This window comes from Thalassophryne amazonica, chromosome 12, assembly GCF_902500255.1.
Source record: "Thalassophryne amazonica chromosome 12, fThaAma1.1, whole genome shotgun sequence".
Lineage (NCBI taxonomy): Eukaryota > Metazoa > Chordata > Actinopteri > Batrachoidiformes > Batrachoididae > Thalassophryne > Thalassophryne amazonica.
Window position 1 is genome coordinate 29,160,761 of NC_047114.1, and position 24,536 is coordinate 29,185,296.

The following is a 24,536-nucleotide window of genomic DNA, read 5'->3' on the forward strand; positions in this document are numbered from 1 at the left end:
CTTGACACTTGCATGAATTTGATCTGCACACTGGTACACAATCTGCTGTGCCAGAGAGTAAACTCGTTGTAAACCGTTGTAAACTGTGCGCGACTTCATGCAAGTGTGCAAAGAAACTTCTGAAATGTTCAAAATCTCTCCCGGTTCTTTTATCTTTCGGATGTGTTCATGAAGATATTCATTACCAACTTTAAATTCAAGCCAGCGCCAATTCCACAGATTTTTGATTCCATTATCCTTATCCAACTTTTTGACATACAGTGAGGAAAATAAGTATTTGAACACCCTACGATTTTGCAGGTTTTCCCACCTATGTTCTCACCTATGATCTGACCCACTTACTTGATGTGCGTTCTGCATGGAAACATCCATAAGATGTCATGTAAATCACTTCAGAGGTGTTATCTGGCTACAAAAACAGTGTTTTTAGACTTGGAAGTGTTCATTTCTCACCAACCTTTACAAAATATGAGAAACATATTAGATTTATACAAAAATAAAATAATCCAGAGCATTTTCCGCCATCTTTATTTATTTTGTTTGAGCGAGCATCCAGCTGATGTCACACTGCCTTTCTTTACCCTGACTGGCAGTCGGCGTATCCTTCCCAGCATCCCTCATGTAGATTGGGGAAAGCCTCCATGTGATCTATGACATCGCTATCAAATGTAGGTCACCACCCCTGCTACATTAACTGATGAATTGTTCAGGCAGCATGGTGGCGTCTGAGTACGTGAATTTCTCCCCTTCAGCGGTCAAAATTCTAAATAGTTTCCAGAAAGAGTGTATTTTGATCATATTGGCAAGATAATATGATGAACCTTATTTTAATGCTAAGGAATAAAATTCTAGTGGTGCCAAAGAAAATACTTTTTACAACTTGCATCTTAAAAAACCCAAGGCTGTACAACTTTAAGCGCGAGCATGACTGTCCTTGAGTTATGAATTCTATCAGGCTGGACCTTTTTCCAGATTAAGAACACTCATTCACGCCTGTCCTCCGGCTTTAGATGAAGTCTGAGTTATGCTATTCTGACACCTCAGTAGGCGTGCACAACAGAAGGTTCTGGTAAAGCTTTTAGAGCATTAAAAAATAATCTGCTGTCCACAAATAGGTTATGAGTCGCACTTTCTGAGAGCTTGTTGGTCATTTGGGAATAAGCGCCTGAAGCTGGAAAAGACAGACAGGAGAGAGAGATGCTGAGTGCGAGCCGCTGAGCCGCTGTGCATGAATGCGTGTGTGAAGCATGTGTCGCTGAGTGCTAGCTTGCAGATTTTGTAACACGTTTCACGCTTCACCAGGCACTTCCTGTGGTCCAGAATGCTGCCTCTTACTGATCCTTCTTCCCAGTACGGCAGTGGGTTACACAAACACCGAGCTCCAACAGTGGTGTCAGCTTTACCCAACGTGAATTCAAACAACCTGCTTCAGGCTGAGCTACACTGTATTCACAACAAGATTACACAGCACAAACTTACAAAGTGGCTGGAAATTCAAAACCTTCTTTTTCTTTACTAACATAAATTAAGTGGGTGTGTTGGAGCTCTTTTTGGCTGAATGATGAAGCTCCAAAGGTGAGTACCACCTTGTAATAATTGAGGTAACATTCCTCCTCAAAAGAAAAGCCACTGACCTCACTGACCCTCAGTACAAACACAACCAGCAGACCCGGTTGTTGTAGTTGTAGACTCATCACAGCGCCGTGGCAGAATTGTGCAATGTTTTTTTGATTTGACAATTAATTCATCAACTTCTGTCAAAGCAATTCAAAGATATCAATCGTGACTCACCTTTATGCTGATTAAACTCGTTAACAGGGACACTCGTCTGTTGTTGCGGGCATGAAAGAATCATCCATTTCACACCAGACAGGTTTTATTCGTTTCGTTGTGATGCATGATCAGATGGACAGATGGACATTTGGTGAATTATGGTATGGATAAAAGACTAAAACTTTACTAAAATAAGGAAACAGTGCTGCAACACAAGGACGGCATGCCATTTACCAATCAAGAACTGCAGCTTGATTAAATATGTATGATTTAGAAAGACCTTGGAACATGTGTCTCAGTATTTTCCCAATAATTGTTTTACGGAAAGACTAATGACTTGATAGATTATAGGTGATGGTCTAGTAGTTAAGTGTTGGCTTTGAGACCAGAGGATCCTCGGTTCGAATCCCAGCCTAACTGGAAAATCACTAAGGGCCCTTGGGCAAGGCCCTTAATCCCCTAGTTGCTCTCGGTGTGTAGTGATTGCCTTGCATGGCAGCAGCCTGACATCGGGGTGCATGTAAGGTATTGATGTGTAGAGCACTTTGAGCGTCTGATGCAGATGGAAAAGCGCTATATAAATGCAGTCCATTTCACAAAAACTACCTGTATGAACAAGTTTCTTTCTTTCCAGATCAGTTAATTTGGGTGAATCACTCAAAAAATGAGCACCTTCTGTTCTTGCCACTGCTCTTGTCTTTACTGGAAATTGTTGCGCATCGACTTTTGTGCCAAAAATCATAGTGCACTGTGGAAAATTACATTGCATTTTTGGAAATGTAAAGCCACTGGACCACTAAAAAAAAACAAAAAAAAAAAACACTAAAATAGTTAGCCACTGCAATTTGGGAGACTGTAAATAATTAATTTCCTGCCTTGTCCAGGGTAGACACTGCCTCATTTATCAACGGGGATTACGCTAGTCAATAGCAAAATTCTCTTGGGTCTAAATCAATGTGACTATTCTATATACATAAAACAACAACCTTACATCATTAAAGTTGTCACTTTTTCAGGCAAGATGTAAAACTACTTGCCGATGTGCCATAAGATTTAGCAAAGTAAAACTGCAACTCTAAGTATGTTTTTAAGCACATTATAAATCCCATTAGTCACAATGGAAACACTCCACTCATGGTAACATTAGCTTGTTAACATCATGCCATGGAAATATAGACCTGGAATGGACATGCGCGCTTCAATCTATTAGTGTCGCTCAAGACAGGAAGGCGCCATTACTAAGGGTGGAGATGTGCAGATCATCAATAATAAGATGACCGCTTTTTTTGCACTAGCGTCGCTATTTCTTAACAGATTTTAATAAAAGTAGGCTTGTTTTAAAGCCATTTGAAAGCTCTTTCCAGTGAACCTATGCATGTGTGGGTGAAAAAAACTTTTATGTAAAATGCAGAAGTTTGGAGAAATTATGACAAACTGTGCTGCTTCTTCTCTCTCTATTGTCGGTATTTGTTAACAGATTTTAATAAATGTAGGCTTGTTTTAAAGCCCTTTTATTGCTCTTTCTAATGAACCCATACATGCCTGGGTAGAAAAAAAAAACGTTTTATGTAAAGTGTGGAAATTTGGGTAAAAATATGCCATTCTGTTCATTTACTGTGGCGTTTTTTTTTTTTCCTGTCATCATAATTCTCAATGGATTTTTATAAATGAAGCCTTGTAAGTTGTATTCAAGCTGATTAAAAGCTCTAATGAACCCATACATGTCTGGATAAACAATCCTTATGTATTAAAATATAAATCTGAAGTATGCCTTGCCATTGTGGTCATTTACCTTGCTGCTTTTTCCACTGTAATATTATTAATAGTCTTTTAATGACAACAACATATATACGGTTTTTACTAACATTTTATTACAAGTAGATATAAAGCCATTTAGAATTTATGATTTTTGACCCTCAGTCAGGGTAAAAAGTACCTCCTCCATCCCCTCCAACCACCACTACGTACATATCATATTAAACCACACTGCAAGTATATATACATAAATATATTTAAACATTTTTGTTTCCATATTTGTATGCATGTGAACGCAGCTTAATGAAAAGAACTTATGGCACTGAGTTATAGTCTCAGTATATCAATATTAAATTGCGACATAACGACTTTAAAATAGACATTTATTTTACATAATTACATTAAGGCTCTTGTACAGTTCATTTTAGTATTGGAGAATTTGTTTTTGTAGTTGGTGCAGTTGATGGTGAAGCACTAGCTGCCTTTTTTCTCCTCATTTCGCTTCTGTTTAACAGGTGCCTTAACTGGCTCAAGGTCTCTCTCCACCCTTAGTAATGGCCGCCATGCGGCACACCGCAAGTCACGTGACGTCCATTCCAGGTCTCTATTTCCATGTATCATGCTATGTGATGCTAGCACGTTTTCATGCTAATGTTAGCAGAGCAGGGGTTTGTTTCATCTGTTTTATTCCACACACTCCACCACTTATTATCTTCTGTGATGTTTTATGTTTATTTTAGATATTATTTTTTGACACTGCACATTTAAGTTGGGCCTTTTCATGCATGTGTGTGTGTGCATATTAAGAATAAATAAATAAATATCCATTTGCTTCTTGTTGTATTAAGTGGTAGCACCACATTTCAAAAATAATGTTTATTTTCCTCTTCATGACACATTTTTAGGGAGATGTGACTAAAACTCCAGTGCAACTTGTTTTCAGTCATGCATTCATTTTCTAACCCTGCTCATTCCAATTAAGGGCGACGTATCAGCCCTAGTTAGGAACCATAAATAAAGAAACTCATCTTTGGATGATTTATATGTTCGATGTCAGGCTTTCAGTTACCCTAACATGATAAATATGTTGGTGACAGCAGAGTGGTGAGCAGAGAACAGCCTTACTTCTCCAGCAGCACAGGAGGCCGACTCATCAGCGTAATGCGTCTCCAGTACCAGATCATGATGATGAGGATACTGGGGGTGAGGAAGGTCTTCATGGCAAACCACACCTCAGTAAAGCCCCCGTTCTGATGGATGCCCTGAGGGGACAAACAAACAGTCAGCATCTCCACCTCATTTTAACAGCAGAGAAGTAAACGAGTCATGTCACTTCATCCTTGACCGTGCTGGTCTACTGTCATTTCATAGTTTTATGTGATGTCAGTCCTGACACTGCACATTATCTGAAATATTGGGGAAATGCAACAACCCTGCAGAACCATGTTCAAAAAAAAAAATATCTGAAAAGACCTAACGTAAGATATTCCACATTTTTATGGTCAACTTCATTTTATTTGTTAAAATGTATACAGCCTTTCAAATTTAGTCATAAAAATAATTTTCTTTGGCACCACTATAATTTTGTTTATTAGCTTATAAATAGGGTAATCGTCATGTGGGACTGTGTATATATGTAGTTTTATGTATTGCTTGTTTTTTCTGTCTGTGTTTGTGTTCTCTTGTTTTGTGTCTGGGTGTGTTTTCCTTCTGTTTGCCATGCCTCTTTCCTGAATGTTTCCACACACCTGTTCCTCATCACCACCTGCTATATTTAAGCCTTCTGTTTCCCTCATGTCTTTGCCAGTTCATTGTACTGTAGTGTCGTTTCTACCAGCCTTTCTCACAGTCCTTGTTTGTCCTTTTGTCAGGCCATGTTTTGAACCTATTGCCTGTTTTTTTACCTCTCTTTTGGTCTCATGATTTCTACAATGAACCCGTGTGATGAAAAGGTGAGGGCAGAAGCAAAGCTTATAAACACCCATCCCTTATACTATAAAAATAAGAAATGCATACACAAATATAAGCATGCATACACACATATAAGCATGCATGCACACAAACAATTTCATACATATATACACACACATATATATACAGTGGCTTGCAAAAGTATTCAGCCCCTTGGTATTTCACACATTTTAATTTGTTTATGGCATTTCAGATAAAGTAAGTCCCTTCGGCTGCTCCCTTGTTTGCACTTGGGGTCGCCACAGCAAATCCAAGGTGGATCTGCATGTTGAATTGGCACAATTTTTACGCCGGATGCCCTTCCTGACGCAACTCCACATTACATGGAGAAATGTGGCAGGGGTGGGATTTGAACCCGGAACCTTCTGAACTGAAACCAAGCGCATTAACCACTTGGCCACGGCATTTCAGATACAGAAAGTAAATCAGGCTTCTCAATAAAAACATTTCTAAAATTATCTTCGTTAGACTCGAACTGAAAGTAAATCTCTACAAATTGATATAAATTAAGTAAAAATATAAAAGCCAAGATGATGGGTTGCATAAGCAATCAGCCCCATTGGTATAATACCTGTAAATAATCAGTTTAATTGCCAGTTTTCTTCAGACAAGTCAGGGAATGGATACATGAACATTTCCAAGTCACTGAATATGTCTTGAACTTTATTTACATTAGTTATGAAGAAATATAAACAGTACGGAATGCTATGGTAAATCTGTGTGGAGTAGACAGTTCTCAAAAACTGAGTGTTGTGCAAGAAGGAGAAGAGTGAGGAAAGCCACCAAGACACCTAGACAACCTGGAAGAAGTTACAGGCTTCTGTTGCTGTGATTGGAGAAATTGTGCATAGTGCATGTTTTGCATTTTGCATCCCCAGATATACAGCTTCATGATCAAGTGGGACAGAGGAGGGTTTTCTTTCACCAAATCTAGGCTTACATATCAGATGTACCTTCTGGCAAATTGTAGCTCAGGTCTTCTTTTTAATAAAATCCTCCTCTAACCCTTTGGTATAATACCTGTAATCATTTTAGAAATTTTTATATTGAGAAGCCTGATTTACTTTTTGTATTTGAAATGGGTACAGCTCCCCAGGAGCCAGGGTCTAGGGCCCCGTGGGCCCCACACACACACAGACACAACCATGATGACGAATACCAAAAAAGCATGCAAAATTAGTCAATGAAATCCAAAAAAAAACAAAAAAAAACAAGCAGACAAACAATGGCACACAACACACAAGCCCGAACGCAGTAACACACAAAAAAGAAAATTGATAAAAGTTGTTCCTCCAATCACAGCTGCAGAAGCCAAAAATCCTTCAGCATTGCCATAGGTGTCTTGGTGGCTTCCCTCACTAGCCTGCTTCTTGCACAATGCTTAGTGTTTGAGAACTGCCTATCTGACACAGATTTACCATACTGTTTGTATGTCTTAATCATTTATGCAAAATTAAGTCCAAGACATTCACAGACTTGGAAATGCATTAATCCCCTGACTCACCTATAGAAAACCAACTGTAAAAGTGATGTAGTAGTTGTGTTGTACCTACCTATGTGCATGAGTGTTTTGGCTTTTGCATTATTTAATTTGTGCCATGTTATCAAGATTAGTTTCACTGTGAAAGGGTGCCAGTTAAATACTGTAATAAAAGAAGCCTGAATTCTTTTGTCAAATATTGATGTCGTAAAAAATTCAAATATGTAAATGCTCAAGGGTGTGATAACACAATCATGAGATGTTACACACATGGGCAAAAACTTTGTTATTTAACTTACAACCAATCGAATGTCCCTGATTTCTCCAATACCCACGTTGATCTTCTTGCGCTCGCTGACAGGCAGGCGAATGTTGATAAGAAAGTACTTATGGGCCACGCTGCCCAGCTCCATGAAGGGCAGCAAGTCGCACTCATAGTAGCGGCCCTCATTCTCAAAGGTCTGGAGAACACACAGCAGCACAGTTACACAAACTCTCCACCAGCTTGAGGTTAAAGACAAACGTTTAGAAATGTAAATGGGTCCTTGAGTCAGGCCATGATCTCACTTGCGTGTTTGTCGTATGCCTGAACCAGCATCGTACTGTAATTTCTGTTCCACTACTCCATGCAGGTGCATGTGACAATTTCCACCAAACTTACTCCGTGCATGTAGCCTGACCCCGGAATTGCCCTTAAGGGGTTTATTCTGACAATGTTAAAGGCTGCTGGAGCAAAAAGGTCAAATTTTTGGTTTATCCATCTGTTTGAATCCGTACTCCTCCCGGGTTCTTTGACAGCGTTTTATCACACTTGATATGATATGAGCCAACACCACACAGAGTTCATGCACCATCTCCAAGGTCAAACTGATGCATCCTTCAAGCACTTTCAAGGTCTATTTTCAAGCTTTTCCAGGACATTACAGCTGTGGTAAATTACATATTTACATGGGTGCTGGTGTAAAAAGGTTTGTTTCCCTAAACACTTTAGTAGATGGTGTGTGGTGGGCGGGCCAGCACAAGTGGGACACATTTCGCCCACAGAGAGAGCAGGGTCTGGGGACTCCACAGCAAATTTAGAAATTTTAATTTTGGATGGTTTCAGGGGCATTTCTTTGGTACTTTGAGGCATAAAACTTTGTTTTACATGGGTGATTTTATACAAGCACAAGCAAGACAAACATTATGTGAGATAAGGTTAAATAAAAAATTAAATCGTCAAGGTTAAATTGCTTGAATCTAAATCATTATCAATCAGTGTGATAAGAAATCTCTTCTGCACTCTTTGTTGTCTTTTATTATAAATGTTTGAAAAAAGACAGAAAACCTTATAAATGCCATGTGAAAAAAAACACGTTAAAATGAACAGTTGTTAAAACTCAAATGTTCATAAACCATATGAGGAGTGCTCAAGTTGATGAGGAAAACATTTTTTCTTCCCACAGGTCAGCTGTTGACATTTAGTGTCAGAACTGATCCCAGAACTGCCAACAGCTTGTATTTCCACTATGGACCTTTTGTCATTGCCCATTTGTTCAAATGTACAACCAGTCTGCTCTGTGTCAGCCTGATCCCGCCTGATACCACTAGACCATCACCTCCCCCAATGCCCGCTCAGCATGCAGTCGAGGAGGAGAAGCTGAACACATTCTGTCCACTGAATGGGAAAAGTCTCCATTAAAATCCTGCGCATGAGCGTCGATGATACATTTATTTTACAGTTGAAAGACTTCGTGTTTCCAAAAAGTTCAAAGTTTGCGCAGCACGAAAACCACTGTTTGAGTGGAAGAAAAAGAGAGACACAGAGGGAGAGAGAAAGAGAGAAAGCGAGCGACAGAGACAAAGAGAGTGAATGAAAGAGAGAAAGCAAGTGAGAGAGACAATGAGAGAGACAGACAGAGAGAGAGCGAGAGACAGACAGGCAGAGAGAGTGTTATCTTTTCGCTTTAAGTATATAAAATAAGGCTATAAAAGCCTATAAAAAAAAAAAATAAAAGGACTTAATTCTTTCACATTAAGTCCTAAACATTAAATCTTGGCTTAGATACATCTTCTGGCAAATTGTAGCGCAACTTTCAGGTCTCCTTTTTAAAGAAAATCCTCAATAAAATCAACAATAATGATGATAATAATAACAACAATAATAATAATAAAGCAAACAGAGCTCTGGTATTAAATCGGAAAAGTATCGGTATAGGCAGATATCCATATTCAGGTATCAGGATCGGATCGGAAGTGTAAAATTGTGGATCGGCGTATCCCTAATCGTATGACCAAACCACATCCTTGTTTCTGACATATTCAACTTTTTGTCAGAAGTCACTGAAAAGAAATCAAACACAATGCCTCCACTCTGCAAAGCACTCACAGTACCAGCATATAGACTGGTTATGATGGCCAGCAGCTAACTGAGAATGCTGCAAATTATCAGGCGCTCCAACAAAGCAGCCCAATCAATCAGTTTAGTTTAAATCATCATGACCATGTGTCATCAACAAGAACACAAACTGCCCCTGCCAAAGCTACTGTTATAAGCACAGTACCAACATGAACAGGTAACAGTCTTGAAATAAAATGTCTTATTTCATAATGAACCTTCAAACGTAAAAAACGAAAATTTTGGAGGATTTAAAGCTACATTAAGGTAAAGCACAGACTTGTTTGCTCACCTTGGCTGTGGTGAAGTTACAGTTGAGCTTTCGCTGTTCAAAGGAGTGCGCCATCTCTGTCCAATTCCTGTGCTCCAGGTTATCGTTTGAATAGCCCAGCCTCACATCAATGGTGACCACAGCGCCATGCTCTGCACACAAGTACAGCAACTTACATTCACATCAATACAAACATTTGGGAATCATTTATAGTTTCAAGCCTCTGAAAAGACATGTTTTTTTTTTTTTAATTCACTGTATTTCATCACTTTTCAAACTGGAACCAAAAGTCACTTTTCCAAATAAATAAGAAATTTATGTTTTACATGAAGAAAATTCATTAGGGCTGCACTAGTACTGGCATCATAGTTGTAATCGTGATATAGGCTGTGCAATTATAGAATCATCAAGAGGTGCAACTTAAATAATACAACCCCAATTCCATTGAAGTTGGGACGTTGCGTAAAATGTAAATAAAAACAGAATGCAATGATTTGCAAATCCTCTTCAACCTATATTCAATTGAATACACCACAAAAGCAAAATATTTAATGTTCAAACTGATAAACTTTATTGTTTTTGTGCAAATATTTGCTCATTTTGAAATGGATGCCTGCAACACGTTTCAAAAAAGCTGGGACAGTGGTATGTGCTTGGATGGCAGCATGTGTTGCTCCAAAACCTGGAGTACCTTTCAGCATTGATGGTGCCATCACAGATGTGTAAGATGCCCATGCCATGGGCACTAGCACACCCCCATACCATCACAGATGCTGGTGTTTGAACTTTGCGCTGGTAACAATCTGGATGGTCTTTCTCCTCTTTTGTCCGGAGGACACAACGTCTATGATTTCCAAAAACAATTTGAAATGTGGACTCATCAGACCACAGCACACTTTTCCACTTTGTGTTTGTCCATTTCAAATAAGCTCGGGCCCAGAGAAGGTGGCGGCATTTCTGGGTGTTGTTGATGTATGGCTTTGACTTTGCACTTGCACTTGTAGATGTAGCGACGAACTGTGTTTTACACAATGATGTCGGTTTTTAATGCAGTGCCGCCTGAGGGTTCGAAGGTCACGGGCATTCAATGTTGGTTTTTGGCCTTTCCGCTTACATGTAGAAAGTATTCCAGATTGTCTGAATCTTCTGATTATATTATGGACTGTAGATGATGGAATCACTAAATTCCTTGAGAAAACATTGTTCTTAAACTGTTGGACTATTTTTTCATGCAGTTGTTCACAAAGTGGTGATCCTCACCCAATCTTTACTTGTGAACAGCTGAGCCTTTTGGGGAGGCTCCTTTTATACCCAACAATGACACTCACCTGTTTCCAATTAACCTGTTCGCCTGTGGAATGTTCCAAACAGGTGTTCTTTGAGCATCCATCAACTTTCCCAGTTTTTTGTTGCCCCTGTAGCAGCTTTTTTTTTTTTTTTTTTTTTTAAATGTGTTGCAGGCATACATTTCAAAATGAGCAAACATTTGAAGAAAAACAGAAAAGTCTATCAGTTTGAACATTAAATATCTTGTCTTTGTGGTGTATACAATTGAATATAGGATGGAGAGGATTTGCAAATCATTGTATTCTGTTTTATTTACATTTCACACAACGTCCCAACTTCATTAGAATTGGGGTTGTAAATAATCTTTAAGCACCACAATGACTATATGCTGCTGTGGTCTGTGAGCTGCCACAATTAAAATGCAGAAAAAAGAAAAAATTAAACCCTCCACGTAATCAGACTTTATACATATTTGATAAGAATGTAGTGCATCCGGAAAGCATTCACAGCACTTCACTTTTTCCACATTTTGTTATGTTACAGCCTCATTCCAAAAAGGATTAAATTCATTTTTGCCCCTCAAACATCTATACACAATACCCCATAATGGCAATGTGAAAAACACTTTGCAAATTTATCACATATATATACGTACATGTACATACGTATTCACAGCCTTTACCATGAAGCTCAAAACCTAGCTCAGGTGCATCCTGTTTCCACTGATCATCCTTGACTTATGTCTACAGCGTAATTGTAGTCCACCGGGGGTGAATCCAGTTGATTGAACATGATTTGGAAAGACACACACCTGTCTACATATAAGGTCCCACAGTTGACAGGGCATGTCGGAGCACAAACCAAGCATGAAGTCAAAGTGCAATTCACCATCACAGAGGGACATGAATTCACAAAAAGCTACTGATTTTTGAAAATGATCTCTGAAAATACTTTAATTCATGGCTCGAAACATAGCGTTTTAAAGCAAGTCCCTCCGTGTTTTTTCTGCTGCAGGTACGTTTCTCAGAGGATATCTGCGTCATGCTGTGAACACACAGAAGTGCTGTGATGATTTACACTTTTAAAGCATCGCCGCTTTGGTGTGATCATCAGATGATTTGATCGATCGATCAAGGTGATAGTGCCTGATTAATGCACTGTTTAAACATTTAAAGCGCCGTCGCTGATAACCACACAGACCGATCACACAGCACTTCCTTCAGATCACACGTGATTGTGGTCGACTGGCACTTCAAAAATTTATATCTACTAATCACTAATTTATTAGGACAAGTTGGGACATGTCTATCTCGGCTTTCAGTGCTTACCAGTGCTTACAGTGCTTTCAGTGCTTACCAGTCGAGTGAGTATAAAAGAACTTGTGGAGAGCTGGACATGTCCCAACTTGTCCTCTAACACTCCGAAACGGAGGTGTTCCTTTGTCTCGCTTCATCAGCGAATCGGTCATGACACGCGAAGCCTCCTCGCGGCTTTCCATGACAAAATCTCTTGTTAAAAGTGAAATCTGCCGGAAAATGGCTGATGTCCAGGTCTTGTGATAACCAGAGAAAGAGCACACGACGGTCTCGTATCCACAGAGCCATCAGCTTAGAAATGATCCAGTGGTTTGTGCCGCATCGTCGCAGCTCGCAGCGCGGCGCACCGACCGTCCTTTAAAGGGGTCCTTAAATCTGTAGTTAAAGTCCTTATTCTCTGTGAAGCCCGTAAAATTTTCACTGAAAGCCAGATAAATTTTTCGAATGGTTTCCAGGTGCCAGTCTCTAACAGCTTCTGAAAAAATTCTGATGGAAAAAAAGTCCTTTTCATTCCGCCATTTCCAGACAATGAAAATCCTACGAGGGGGCGGGACCACTCCTTCCACAAGGCATGCTCACAGGCGAATGACGTCACCGACAGGCGTGGAAAAACTCACGCATGCGCACGAGGGTTCAAGCATGTCTGACGTAAAAACATATGAATGAAATCCATATAGTTTTTGAAAAAAAATAAAAAGGTACGATACTTTATGGACAGACCTCGTATCATTATTTGCTTCAGGAGCTGTGTCTGGATGATGGCCGCTTTCAACGGTCCTTCCACCTCTGCAGGACCCAGTTTGAGGACCAACTGTCCCGTTCACGCGCCCGCATGTAAACAATAATAATAAAAAAAAGAAACTCTGCTGCCTGCTGTGGTACTGCAGCTTGCTCTTCCCCCCAAAACTCTGTCATAATTGTGTTTATAAACCAGTCACCATTTGTTTTATTATACATCTGTGTAGTTAATTAATAAAATATTCTCCACAGACGAACTCGCTCGCGTGCGCAGATAATAACAATTCCGCTGTTTGCTGCTCCTCACTCTTTCCCAAAAAACTGTCATAATTGTATTTAGAAACCAGTCACCATTTGTTTTATTATACATCTGTGTAGTTAATTAATAAAATATTGTCCATAGATGAGTCGCTCTCGCGCGCATGTAAAAAAGAAACTCGGCTGCCCCTGCCGTGGTGCTGCTGCTCGCTCCAAAAACTCTCTCATAATTGTGAAATAAAGGACAAAAGAGACATAAGTCCTGCTCACAGGCTGCTACCAGATACAGGACATGTTCACATCTTCAGTCAAACTCCAGACATCTCCACGTCACCAGTCCCTGATTGATCATCACGGCGCGAGACATACGGGAGTGGGATGGGAGTGTGACTGATTTTGAGTGGGAGCGGGATAGGATTGGGAGTCATCTTTACAGGAGTGGGACAGGATGGGATTTTTTTTTCTGGGAGCGGGATGGGACGGGAGTGAAAATCCACTCCCGTGTCATGCTCTAGCTGCTAGCTGATGCGTTCACTGCGCATCAGTCATTTCAAAGCGTTACCGAATTTCGCCTCGTTTCTGCTTAAAACTGACTTTAGAATGATTTAAGAGGTTTTACTTTGTCATCTCATGGTTAATCATCACATTATTCCCTTTGATCACTTTGGATGATGAGAGTCAGACTCAGACAAGCTGCTGTGGTCCCAAATCACACATGCACAGTGAAGGCAGGCAGACCAATTTTTAGGGGGGTCCGTTCAGTCTGCGACACCGGCACCATGGTGGTGGCAGCATCATGTTGTGGGGATGTTTTTCAGCGGCAGAACTGGGAGACTAGTCAGAATTGAGGGAAAGATGAATGCAATGATGTACAGAGACGCCCTGGATGAAAACCTGCTCCCGAGCGCACCTGACCTCAGACTGGGGTGATGGTTCATCTTTCAGCAGGACAATGACTGTAAGCACACAGCCAAGATATCAAAGGAGTGGCTTCAGAACAACTCTGTGAATGTGCTTGAGTGGCCCAGCCAGAGCCCAGATACGAATACAACTGAACATCTCTGGAGAGATTTGAAATGGCTGTGCACCAACGCTCCCCATCCAACCTGATGGAGCTTGAAAGGTGCTGCAAAGAGGAATGGACAAAACTGCCCAAAGATAGGTGCACCAAGCTTGTGGCATCATATTCAAGAAGACTTCAATTCATTTCATTTATATAGCGCCAAATCACAACAAAGCTGCCTCAAGGCGCTTCACACAAGTACGGTCTAACCTTACCAACGCCTACAGCAGGCACACAGGTGACAGTGCTAAGAAAAAAAAAACTCCCTCATGATTTGAGGAAAAAAACCTTAAGCAGACCAGACTCAAAAGGGGTGATCCTCTAGTTGGGCCATGCTACCGACACAGCTGACAATATAAATATACAGGAAATTTTGGGAGTCCATGCTGGTGTCCAGGACAGGACTTAAGGCTGTAACTGCTGCCAAAGGTGCATCAACAAAGTATTGAATACTTGTGTACATGCGATTTCTTTATTTTTAATAAATTTGAAAATAAAAAAATAAATAAAAACATTTTTTCATTATCAAGTGTTATGAGTAGAATTTTGAAGGGAAAATGAATTTACTTGATTTTGGAATAAGGCTGTAACATAACAAAATGTGGAAAAACCGCTTGGCTACCAGAGGCAAAATTACAAAAATGGATACTGTCTATCTACCTTCTTATGGACCGGACTGCAACATTACAAAAACCACAGAGTTACCATCTTGTAATTTTCATCAAACCGTGTAGCAAATTTTTTTTTATGCTTTTGATGGCTGTGCTGCACACACATGGTTGTATCCGTCATCTTCCCAGGGCTCAGATAAAATTAAGCCTTGGTGACAGACACATACTTCACAGACAGACAGTCAAAGAGTTAAAAAGGCCTCTGTGTGTATACTGTCTTCAGCTGCCCACACGGAGGATCATTATATGATGATATGATTGGGCAGGTTCGCCACAGATATCAGCATTTTAGTCCATGCTTACTCCCACTGTTACAGCTGTCTATCGTCTATCTGCGGCAAACAGTGTAATAAAGACGACGAATAAAAATAAAATGAATCAAGTGCAGTAAAAAGCAGAAAAGGAAAAAAAATGCATTCACGTGAAATGGCTGACATCATCATACAACTCGAGATTTGCCACAATTCTCCCCACAGCAATAATTTGTTATCAATACTAACAATGTAGTTGATCACGTGTTTTCATATGACTTGCTGTGGGCAGCTCATGCAGAACAAAAAGCACACTGGATGGTGGACTCCAAAGCTTAGCCAGTGAAGAAAAGTCAACCATACAATACACAATACAATATGACAGTGCCGTATCATGAACACGTCAGCAACAGTACAAACATGAATGAATGTTTGGCACCAAAGACCCCAATGTTTGGGTTCACTGTACTTTAGAGTGAGCATTCTGAACCAAAACACCAGAAAAGATTTCCTGTTACACTGTATCAAGCGTCACATCTCTTTCATACATGGCAGCGCACGCGGGGTTGTCATCCTAAATTTACTATTAAATACAGATGTGAAATCATAAGAACCTTTCTCCTAGTTACAAAATCTTTGGGCATGGGTAACGTTGAAAGTCAAAACTTTTGATTAAATGTCAAGGCCCCACAGAACCCAGGGATCTCACCAGGATTTTTTAGCAGAATAATGGGGCGGAAAAATCACCTTAAAAACCAGGGGTTCAGGAGCCACTTAGGCAGAATCCCATTGGGAGCCCAGGGGGACAAAGCCCCCCCAGAAGCTTTTGTATTTTGGGTTTATAAAGGGCTTTCTTTGTCAGTCTGTATATATTAAATAGCTCTGGGATTAACTTAATTAGACCATACTATTTTTACCTTTTACATCCAATGTTTCCAAAACATTGAACAAACAGGTACTTAAGCTCACAGTAACACCCAAATCATGAGCTTACAACAACATTTACTAAAACAGTTGTACATTTCTATCATAAATTGAATTAAAGATTGCTCAGGCAGTAACGGCAATTCTTCTTTTATTCATCTTGGCCCAGTTGTTGCAAGCTGAATGTTTCCGCCTTGTCTCCTTCAATAGAATCAAAAGGAGTTTGTCCAGGTATTCTTCTTTCAGTCTGTTTCAGAGAGGAGTCTTGACCCTCTTCATTGTTGAAATGCCCCTTTCACAATCTGAAAATATACATTACTAGAAACCTCAACCTTGAGCTGACGGTCTCATCTCGGACGTCATTTGTAAATACTTTAATTCCTTATTATGAAAATTGCTTGTGAATAAACTGCAATTTTAAAGAAGTCCCCCTGTGTTACAATATGGTGGTCCATGTGTGTTTCTTAGCCAAAGCTGAAGAAAGTCACCAACAAGAAGAAAAAACATTTTAAAAGCTGAAAGTCCTTTCTGCAATTATTTTATTACCATAACATTTATTCACGATCAACATTCACCACAGCCATCTGTCATCTCTTTAGTTTTCTGCTTGCGACGAAAATAAATCCCATTCATGAGCCACCAAGACAACAAAAAAAAAGTATGTTAAATGACACCATCAATAACAACAACGTCATTCATAATGAGTGGGCGAAGTTATAGAGGCAGGGCTATGACATCATTACAGAAACATTCCACGAATCCAGCATTTTCAGATTTATCCCCTCTGGGACCAGTTTTCAAAAAGGCATAATTTTGGACCACCGAAAACAAGGGATATGCAAGGGATCTGCTTTTTTTTTGAGGGAGAAGGTTCATGTCACTCACTCGCATTACCAGAATCATTTATTTGAGTAAATTCAGCATCTTTTGTTGCTTAGTCATGAAAAACAAAAGCGTTTTTTGACCCTTATCACTTGTCAATGTAAACGTGCATACTTAATTTAATTCTGCCATATTGCATGTCCTGGCGATGTAACAATCGCACAAGTACACATCGTGATGGTGATGCTCAAACGATACATCATGCAGCCCTATTCTGAAGCCACAATTATGTAGGTGGTTTTAGTAGGCGGAATGAGGGACAACAGCACCCCTGGGTTTTGGAATTTAAAATAAGTGAATGAGAGCCACACAGGTGCAAAATATGGCTAAACTGTTAAAGAAAGTATTGGTAATAAATTAGTTGTGGATCATTAAATGATTTGTCAAATTGTGAGAAAAAAAACACTTGATGCATCAAGATGTATCGATAATCACTTTCTAATTGAATCCCAGCCCTTTGAATTGTAACTGAATCAAATTGTTAGGTGCCTAAAAGATTCCCACCCTAGAGTCTGCTTGCTATGGTGTCCAAAATGTAGATTAGTACTTGTCTGACATAAACTTAAAGACTTCAAGGTGGCCTCCAAAAGCCTGAAGAAGCTTTTAAAACAGCATCTTTAGATCGCATTACAAAGCCAAGTCTTCTCTCCTTCAGAGTGCCTCTTGTGCTGTTATGAAACAAGCTGGAGAGAAAAGAGAAAAAAACCCAGGGGTCTGGACTATGAGAATGAGGGGAGGGAAACAGACGAAGAGGCAGAGGGAACCAGATGAGAAGTGGCAGCTGAATGTCTCTGCGCTGCCGTCCCTTCTACCGATCTTCAAGACCTGGCCTTCAAATGTCAACTCGATACATCCAAACATTCCTCTCCACCCCAGCACCCATCACCACGGAAACTAAGCCTCTTTAACGGCTGGGCTACCTACGTGCTCACTGCTGGGTCGAGAGGGGCAGTTGGCTGGAGTGGTTAATAAAGCAGAAGCTCTTCTCAGAGAGGAAAGTTAATATATGGATTGGGTGGCAACAAAACAAATCTCTCTCTTATTTGTCTTGTGGATGCAGAAAAGCATCCACTTACCTTTGGCAAAGCAACTACTCTGGTACAGTAGTGTTCAGAATAATAGTAGTGCTATGTGACTAAAAAGATTAATCCAGGTTTTGAGTATATTTCTTATTGTTACATGGGAAACAAGGTACCAGTAGATTCAGTAGATTTTCACAAATCCAACAAGACCAAGCATTCATGATATGCACACTCTTAAGGCTATGAAATTGGGCTATTAGTAAAAAAAAAAAGTAGAAAAGGGGGTGTTCACAATAATAGTAGTGTGGCATTTAGTCAGTGAGTTCATCAATTTTGTGGAACAAACAGGTGTGAATCAGGTGTCCCCTATTTAAGGATGAAGTCAGCACCTGTTGAACATGCTTTTCTCTTTGAAAGCCTGAGGAAAATGGGACGTTCAAGACATTGTTCAGAAGAACAGCGTAGTTTGATTAAAAAGTTCATTGGAGAGGGGAAAACATACGCAGGTCCAAAAAATTACAGGCTGTTCATCTGCAATGATTTCCAATGCTTTACAATGGACGACAAAAAAAACAAAAAAAAAAAAACAAAAAAGAGACGTGTGGAAGAAAACAGAAAACAACCATCAAAATGGACAGAAGACTAACCAGAATGGCAAAGGTTCGCCCATTGATCAGCTCCAGGATGATCAAAGACAGTCTGGAGTTACCTGGAAGTGCTGTGACAGTTAGAAGACGCCTGTGTGAAGCTAATTTATTTGCAAGAATCCCCCGCAAAGTCCCTCTGTTAAATAAAAGACATGTGCAGAAGAGGTTACATTTCGCCAAAAAACACATCAACTGGCCTAAAGAGAAATGGAGGAATATTTTGTGGACTGATGAGAGTAAAATTGTTCTTTTTGGGTCCAAGGGCCGCAGACAGTTTGTGAGACGACCCCCAAACTCTGAATTCAAGTCACAGTGAAGACAGTGAAGCATGGTGGTGCAAGCATCATGATATGGGCATGTTTCTCCTACTATGGTGTTGTGCCTATATATCGCATACCAGGTATCATGATCAGTTTGGATATGTCAAAATACTTGAGTATATGTATAAGAAATATACTCAAAACCTGGATTAATCTTTTTAGTCACATAGCACTATTAGTATTCTGAACACTACTGTATTTCAAACAGCCAAAGGAACAGATGCCAATTTTCTAATTGTACATTTGGTAATGATCCTTACCAAATGTAGTTAGGCCTGACTAACTGTGACATCACAACCCCAAGGCCACAGACTTTGTTTGAGAGTCTGTAGACACACAAATGGCTACAACAGCTTTCTGGTATTTTCTTTGATTTATATGACCTTATCACTAAAGAATCACTGCCAATGTAGCTCCATTTTTAGAAGAAATTAGTAATGTCTTTCAGAGCTCCACATGACTGTAACCTGAAATAATGATTTATTTACGAAATGCATAAGGAGTATAATCTTGAATCAAGTGGTGTAATCTGGGGTTACCCAAAAAACAAGAGCTTGGGCTACTTTGTACCCTGGGGTACAGTTTTGCCTTACCCAATCTATATGTAGGTATAGTTTGGTGGAGGGCAAATCTGGCTGCAACACCTGTATTTAAACCACTACTGTAAGGATGCTATGTTAGAATATGGATTGTGCAGTACTATTACAGTATTTTCCAGAGTATAATTCACTGGAGGGTTTTGGGTTTTATGATCTAATAGACTTATTGTAAATTTAAAGAGAAGCAATATGTTTATGCATTTTTATTTTTAATACACAGCGCTGTGTGCTGAAAAAACACTGGCTTGCTCCACCTTGCAGACGAAGCGAAAGGAAGCGCACACTTTTTTAGCAAATAAAGGTTAACTAACAAATCAATAATGCCTTTACGAGGTCTGTCCGAAAAGTAACGGACCTTTTTATTTTTTTCAAAAACTATATGGATTTGAATCGTGCGCTTGCATCAGCCAAGCGTGAACCTTCATGCGCATGCGTGAGTTTTTTCACGCCTGTTGGTTGCGTCATTCGCCTGTGGGCAGGCTTTGAGTGAGCACTGGTCCAGCCCCCTTGTCGGATTTTCACTGTCAGGGAATGGCTGAGCGACTGCTGCTTTGCTCCATGAAAATTTTTTCAGAAACTGTGAGACAGTCAGGTGGAAACCATTCGGAAAATTCAGATGGCTTTCGGTGAAGATTCTATCGGCGTCACACAGATTAAGGACCATTACAACCGGATTAAAGACGCCCCACACCGGCGGAGAGCGCGCCGCGCTCCGAGCGGCCATCGACAGGCTGAAACAACCAGATCATTTCCAAAGTGAAGGCTGTGTTGATCCGGCACGTCGTGTGACTACCAGAGAAATCGCATAAAATGTGGACATCAGCACTTTTGCGGCACATTCCACTGTTACAGGAGATTTTGTGGATTTTGTGTTGAGGAATTCGCGCGTCGGGACGGAGCCGCTCATGGCGCACAACAAAAAACACCTCAGTGTTGGAAACTATTCCGAAGATTCAGACGGCTTTCAGTGGCTTTTCAGTCGAGTGAGTATCCGAGAAATTGTGTAACAGCTGGGCAAGCCACAACATGTCCTGTGAGACTTCCAACACAGAGGTGTTTTTTGTTGTGCGCCATGAGCGGCTCCGTCCCAACACGCGAATTCCTCCGCACGTCTTTCATTACAAAATCTCCTGTAACAGTAGAATGTGCCTCCCATGTTGCCACTCATTAGAAGAGATACAAACAGGGGATACATTTGCAAATGGCCACCTTAAATACCATTTCGCATGATTGGATTCACCTGTGTAATGAAGTTCATTTCACTTCTCAAAATATCACTGTTTGTCTGCTATACGATATATTTAACTGAAATTGCTGATCCAAACAAGCAATGATTTATAAAGGAAACTCATGGAAATCAGGAGCGCCCAAACTTTTGCATACAACTGTATACATCTTTCTGAGTAATCAAAGCACTAAACAAATTAAACTCCAATGATGAAAGAATAAACACTAATAATATAAAGTACACAACAACACCAAATTGAAGCACTGATAATACGGGGATATAGGGCAATATATACTCTAGAAAATACAGGAATAACATGGTGAACTATAATTATCCTACAACAAGAAACGTGCTGCTGTACAGCAGTGTGTCCTTAGTTAATCAGTTTTGGTATTAATTGTGTAATAAAGAAAAATAAAAAACAAACAAGAGTGATGCATGTTAACAGCATTTCTGTTCCCTTCCAACCATGCAACACATACTGAATGTTTGTGAAAAGTAATTATTCTGTGCCATTTTGTCACTGTACGAGAAATAAAAGAGACTATAATACCCCTGTCACACATAGCTGGAATCACGCAGAGTGGCGTCGGACTTAGGAATCGACACACATCCGAAAAGTGTCAGATTTCTGTTCCAAAAGTTCTGACAGCCATCTGCAGAAGTCGACACAGTCAAAATTGGCCGACGGCCGCAAGTCTTACACACATGTTCAAAACTCCGCCGTCAAGATGGGACACCTATCCGATGGCGGTCCATGTGTTTTCCGAGGACCATCTAACTGCAATTTACATATTCCGATGGCGGCAAAATGGGATCCAAAACGAGTTGAGCGCATACAAGGGAACCTCGAGATGGATCTGGCACTGCAAAACCTGCCGGTATGACCTGTTCCACATATAATAATTAGAGATTATGGCAATATTTGCTGTGTCGGGCATGCTTCCGGCAAATTCTTGCTATGTGTGACGGGGGCATAATTAAAACTTCTTCAAAGCTGTACTTTGATGTGTACAAGCTTCTCCCTCTCCCTGCAGTGATACATTCAGAGATGTGATTCATTAACAAAGAAATCCGAGGAAAAGTAAACCCTTAGACTAAAGGAAGTTGAAGGATTCTAGATTGTCTGAAGTGCATTTTCATGCATTTTAGAGCAATAAATGGAAGAAATTTCATGAGCGTTTCATGAGGTGGTTTGAGAAAATCTCAGACCACCTCATGAAACACAGCAGTCTGAGTATGAGCAATATGAGTTACATAGGCTGTGCCAATCCAATAAATGATATTCATCTGTCCCCAAGGGTAAGCCTATTATGTGCACAGCAGTAAAACTGGCAGAGGTGTACTTAATATTCTTCAATATTCAATTGCACTAATAAAGAAACACAATGTGACAAATTATTATACAAAGTTTGACTTAGCAATTAAAAGGATTATAGCAAGCGATGTGTCTACAGCAGTGTTCAGTATTTGAATAGAGAAATAAAGTCATATAGTCTACATCCATCTTGAATTCCAAGCTATGAAATAATATCAGAACAAGTTAGTTATTCTGAGATATTGTACAAATGATAAGTTCCCCATTAACAATAACTTAATGAGAAACGAAGACAAGGAACTTTTGTCTGTGGTTCTGAATGAAAACAAGGTGTACAATGTTTTACAGAATATTTTAAAACATTCAACTGCAACATGAAACACATCACTGAATAAAAAAATGCCTTTGCCATAATGATAAAATATACAAAAAAGATCAGAGTTTATCACTTTTTTCAACAAGAAAAGAGGATGTCCACATTATCTGGTGAGAAGGAGACAATTTTATTTGTAGCTCTTTCTGGATAAATACAGTTATCCTACCCACTGATCAGCGTTCCTGATCAGCACATGCTCGGAAACTGTTTTTCTGGAGCCGTGGACTTTCCTGCGCATGCGCTTTGAGCATGGCACTCTCTTCACTGGGCTTGCAGCTGCACAGTGAAGAGATGACGGACACTTTGACCTCAACGTTCATGAAGGCTTTTTCTGTTTGCGCTTGGTTTTGTGGTTGGATTCAGAAGTGCAGAGCCTGTTTCTATGTGCACAGGACAAGGCGGCACAGCCTGTATGAGGGTGCTACAGTGAGAGCTCGTCTCCCTCTACGAGGCAGTTTTGTGGGGGGGGGGGGGGGGGGGGGTTTAAACAGGCTGTGCGAGCACTGAGCTGCTGTATTTCTTCCAAACAGACTGATTTTTACAGCAGCTGCATCAAAATTAATGCAGTCATCACTTTATAATGACCTTTGAGTTTTAAGATTCAAGTCATTCAAAAAAAAAAAAATTCTTTCATACCACTATAATTTTATTCCTTAGCATTTAAATAAAGGGATTCATGATATGGTATGGCCAATACAATCAAAATTCATGCCGCCTGGAAACAATTTAGAATTTCTCTCCATGACAGGTAAAATTCAAGCGATCAGACCCTATGACCTACCTTTTATAGCGAAGTCATTGGTCAATGGGGGCTTAGCCCCAAGCTGCGCAGGTTTGCTGGGAGGAATGCGGTGACTGCCAATCAGAGTAAAGAAAGGCAGGGTGACGACTGCTGGCTGCTCGCTTCAACAAAGTGAACCAAGATGGCGGAAAACGCTCAGAAACAGCTTATTTCTGTATAAAGCTGTTTCTCATTTATTTTGTAAAACAGTGAGAAATAAACACTTCTAAATCTAAAAAACTGTTTTTGAAACCAAATAACACTTCTAAAGTGATTTACAAGACAACTTATGGATCTTAGTGTGAACCCACATCAAGTGTGTCAGGTCACAGGTGATCGCAAAACCTCACACACGTGCTTCCTCCTCCTGCAGTCCAACTGCACGATGGTATTCCTCATGGAATTCCTCCCAGAAAAAATATGTTCTGTTCATTAAAATGAGCTGTAATTTTGCATCATGTTAGGAAAGCTTGTCAGGTTTGTAAAATTTGAAGGGCCGTACAGCTTTAAAATCAAGTCACCGTGACACAAAATCACCCTTATGTAAACTCTGCAATGAATTCGCAGTTGACGCGTGTGTGTCGAACCTTTGGGAGGGGTGTACAAATCAATTCCACAGAAACTTTACATCCCTGCAGATTAAACCAGAAGTGCCCAAATTCCTTCCTATGAGGGCCAAACAGGAATTTGAGTGAAGTGCCATTGGCCAAAAATAATTTTTAATGTTACATCAAAGCAAATTATATGTACAAAATTAACTTTTGAAATCTGAAACTAAATTAAAAAAAAAAAAAAAAAAAAAAAACTTTCCTTGCAGTATTTATTAAATGTGCAGACTGCAGAGATAAAATTGATGAAAATGATAATACAGTTACAAATCAGCACTGCACACTATGTTTACAACATTTAAATTACACATCACAAAATATCCCCAGACAGCCCACAAGATGGAAATTTTCATAAAAAAAATAAAATAAATTTATATATATATATATATATATATATATATATATATATATATATATATATATATATATATATATATATATATATATATATATATATATATATAAAATAACAAACAGGGCTGACCATCACAGAAACCCCACAAGACTGATATGTAACTGCATCAAGCCTGAACAGAATGCTGTTGGGGCAAATATAAAAATACATCTTTTGCTGCAAAAGTCACACTGGGCAATGTGACGGGCCAAATCAAGAGGGAGGG

General features: G+C 39.8%; 1 protein-coding gene across 1 annotated transcript in view; it reads right to left on the reverse strand.

The window, feature by feature from the left end:
• The window catches only part of wls (Wnt ligand secretion mediator), a 141,038-nt gene that overhangs the window by 86,675 nt on the left and 29,827 nt on the right, over positions 1–24,536 (reverse strand). The window contains exons 3-5 of the mRNA XM_034183020.1: positions 9,649–9,779; positions 7,279–7,440; positions 4,654–4,790 (exon numbers count right to left, since the gene is read on the reverse strand). Coding sequence (XP_034038911.1) covers positions 4,654–4,790; positions 7,279–7,440; positions 9,649–9,779 — 430 coding nt within the window. The remainder of the gene's footprint in view (positions 1–4,653; positions 4,791–7,278; positions 7,441–9,648; positions 9,780–24,536) is intronic.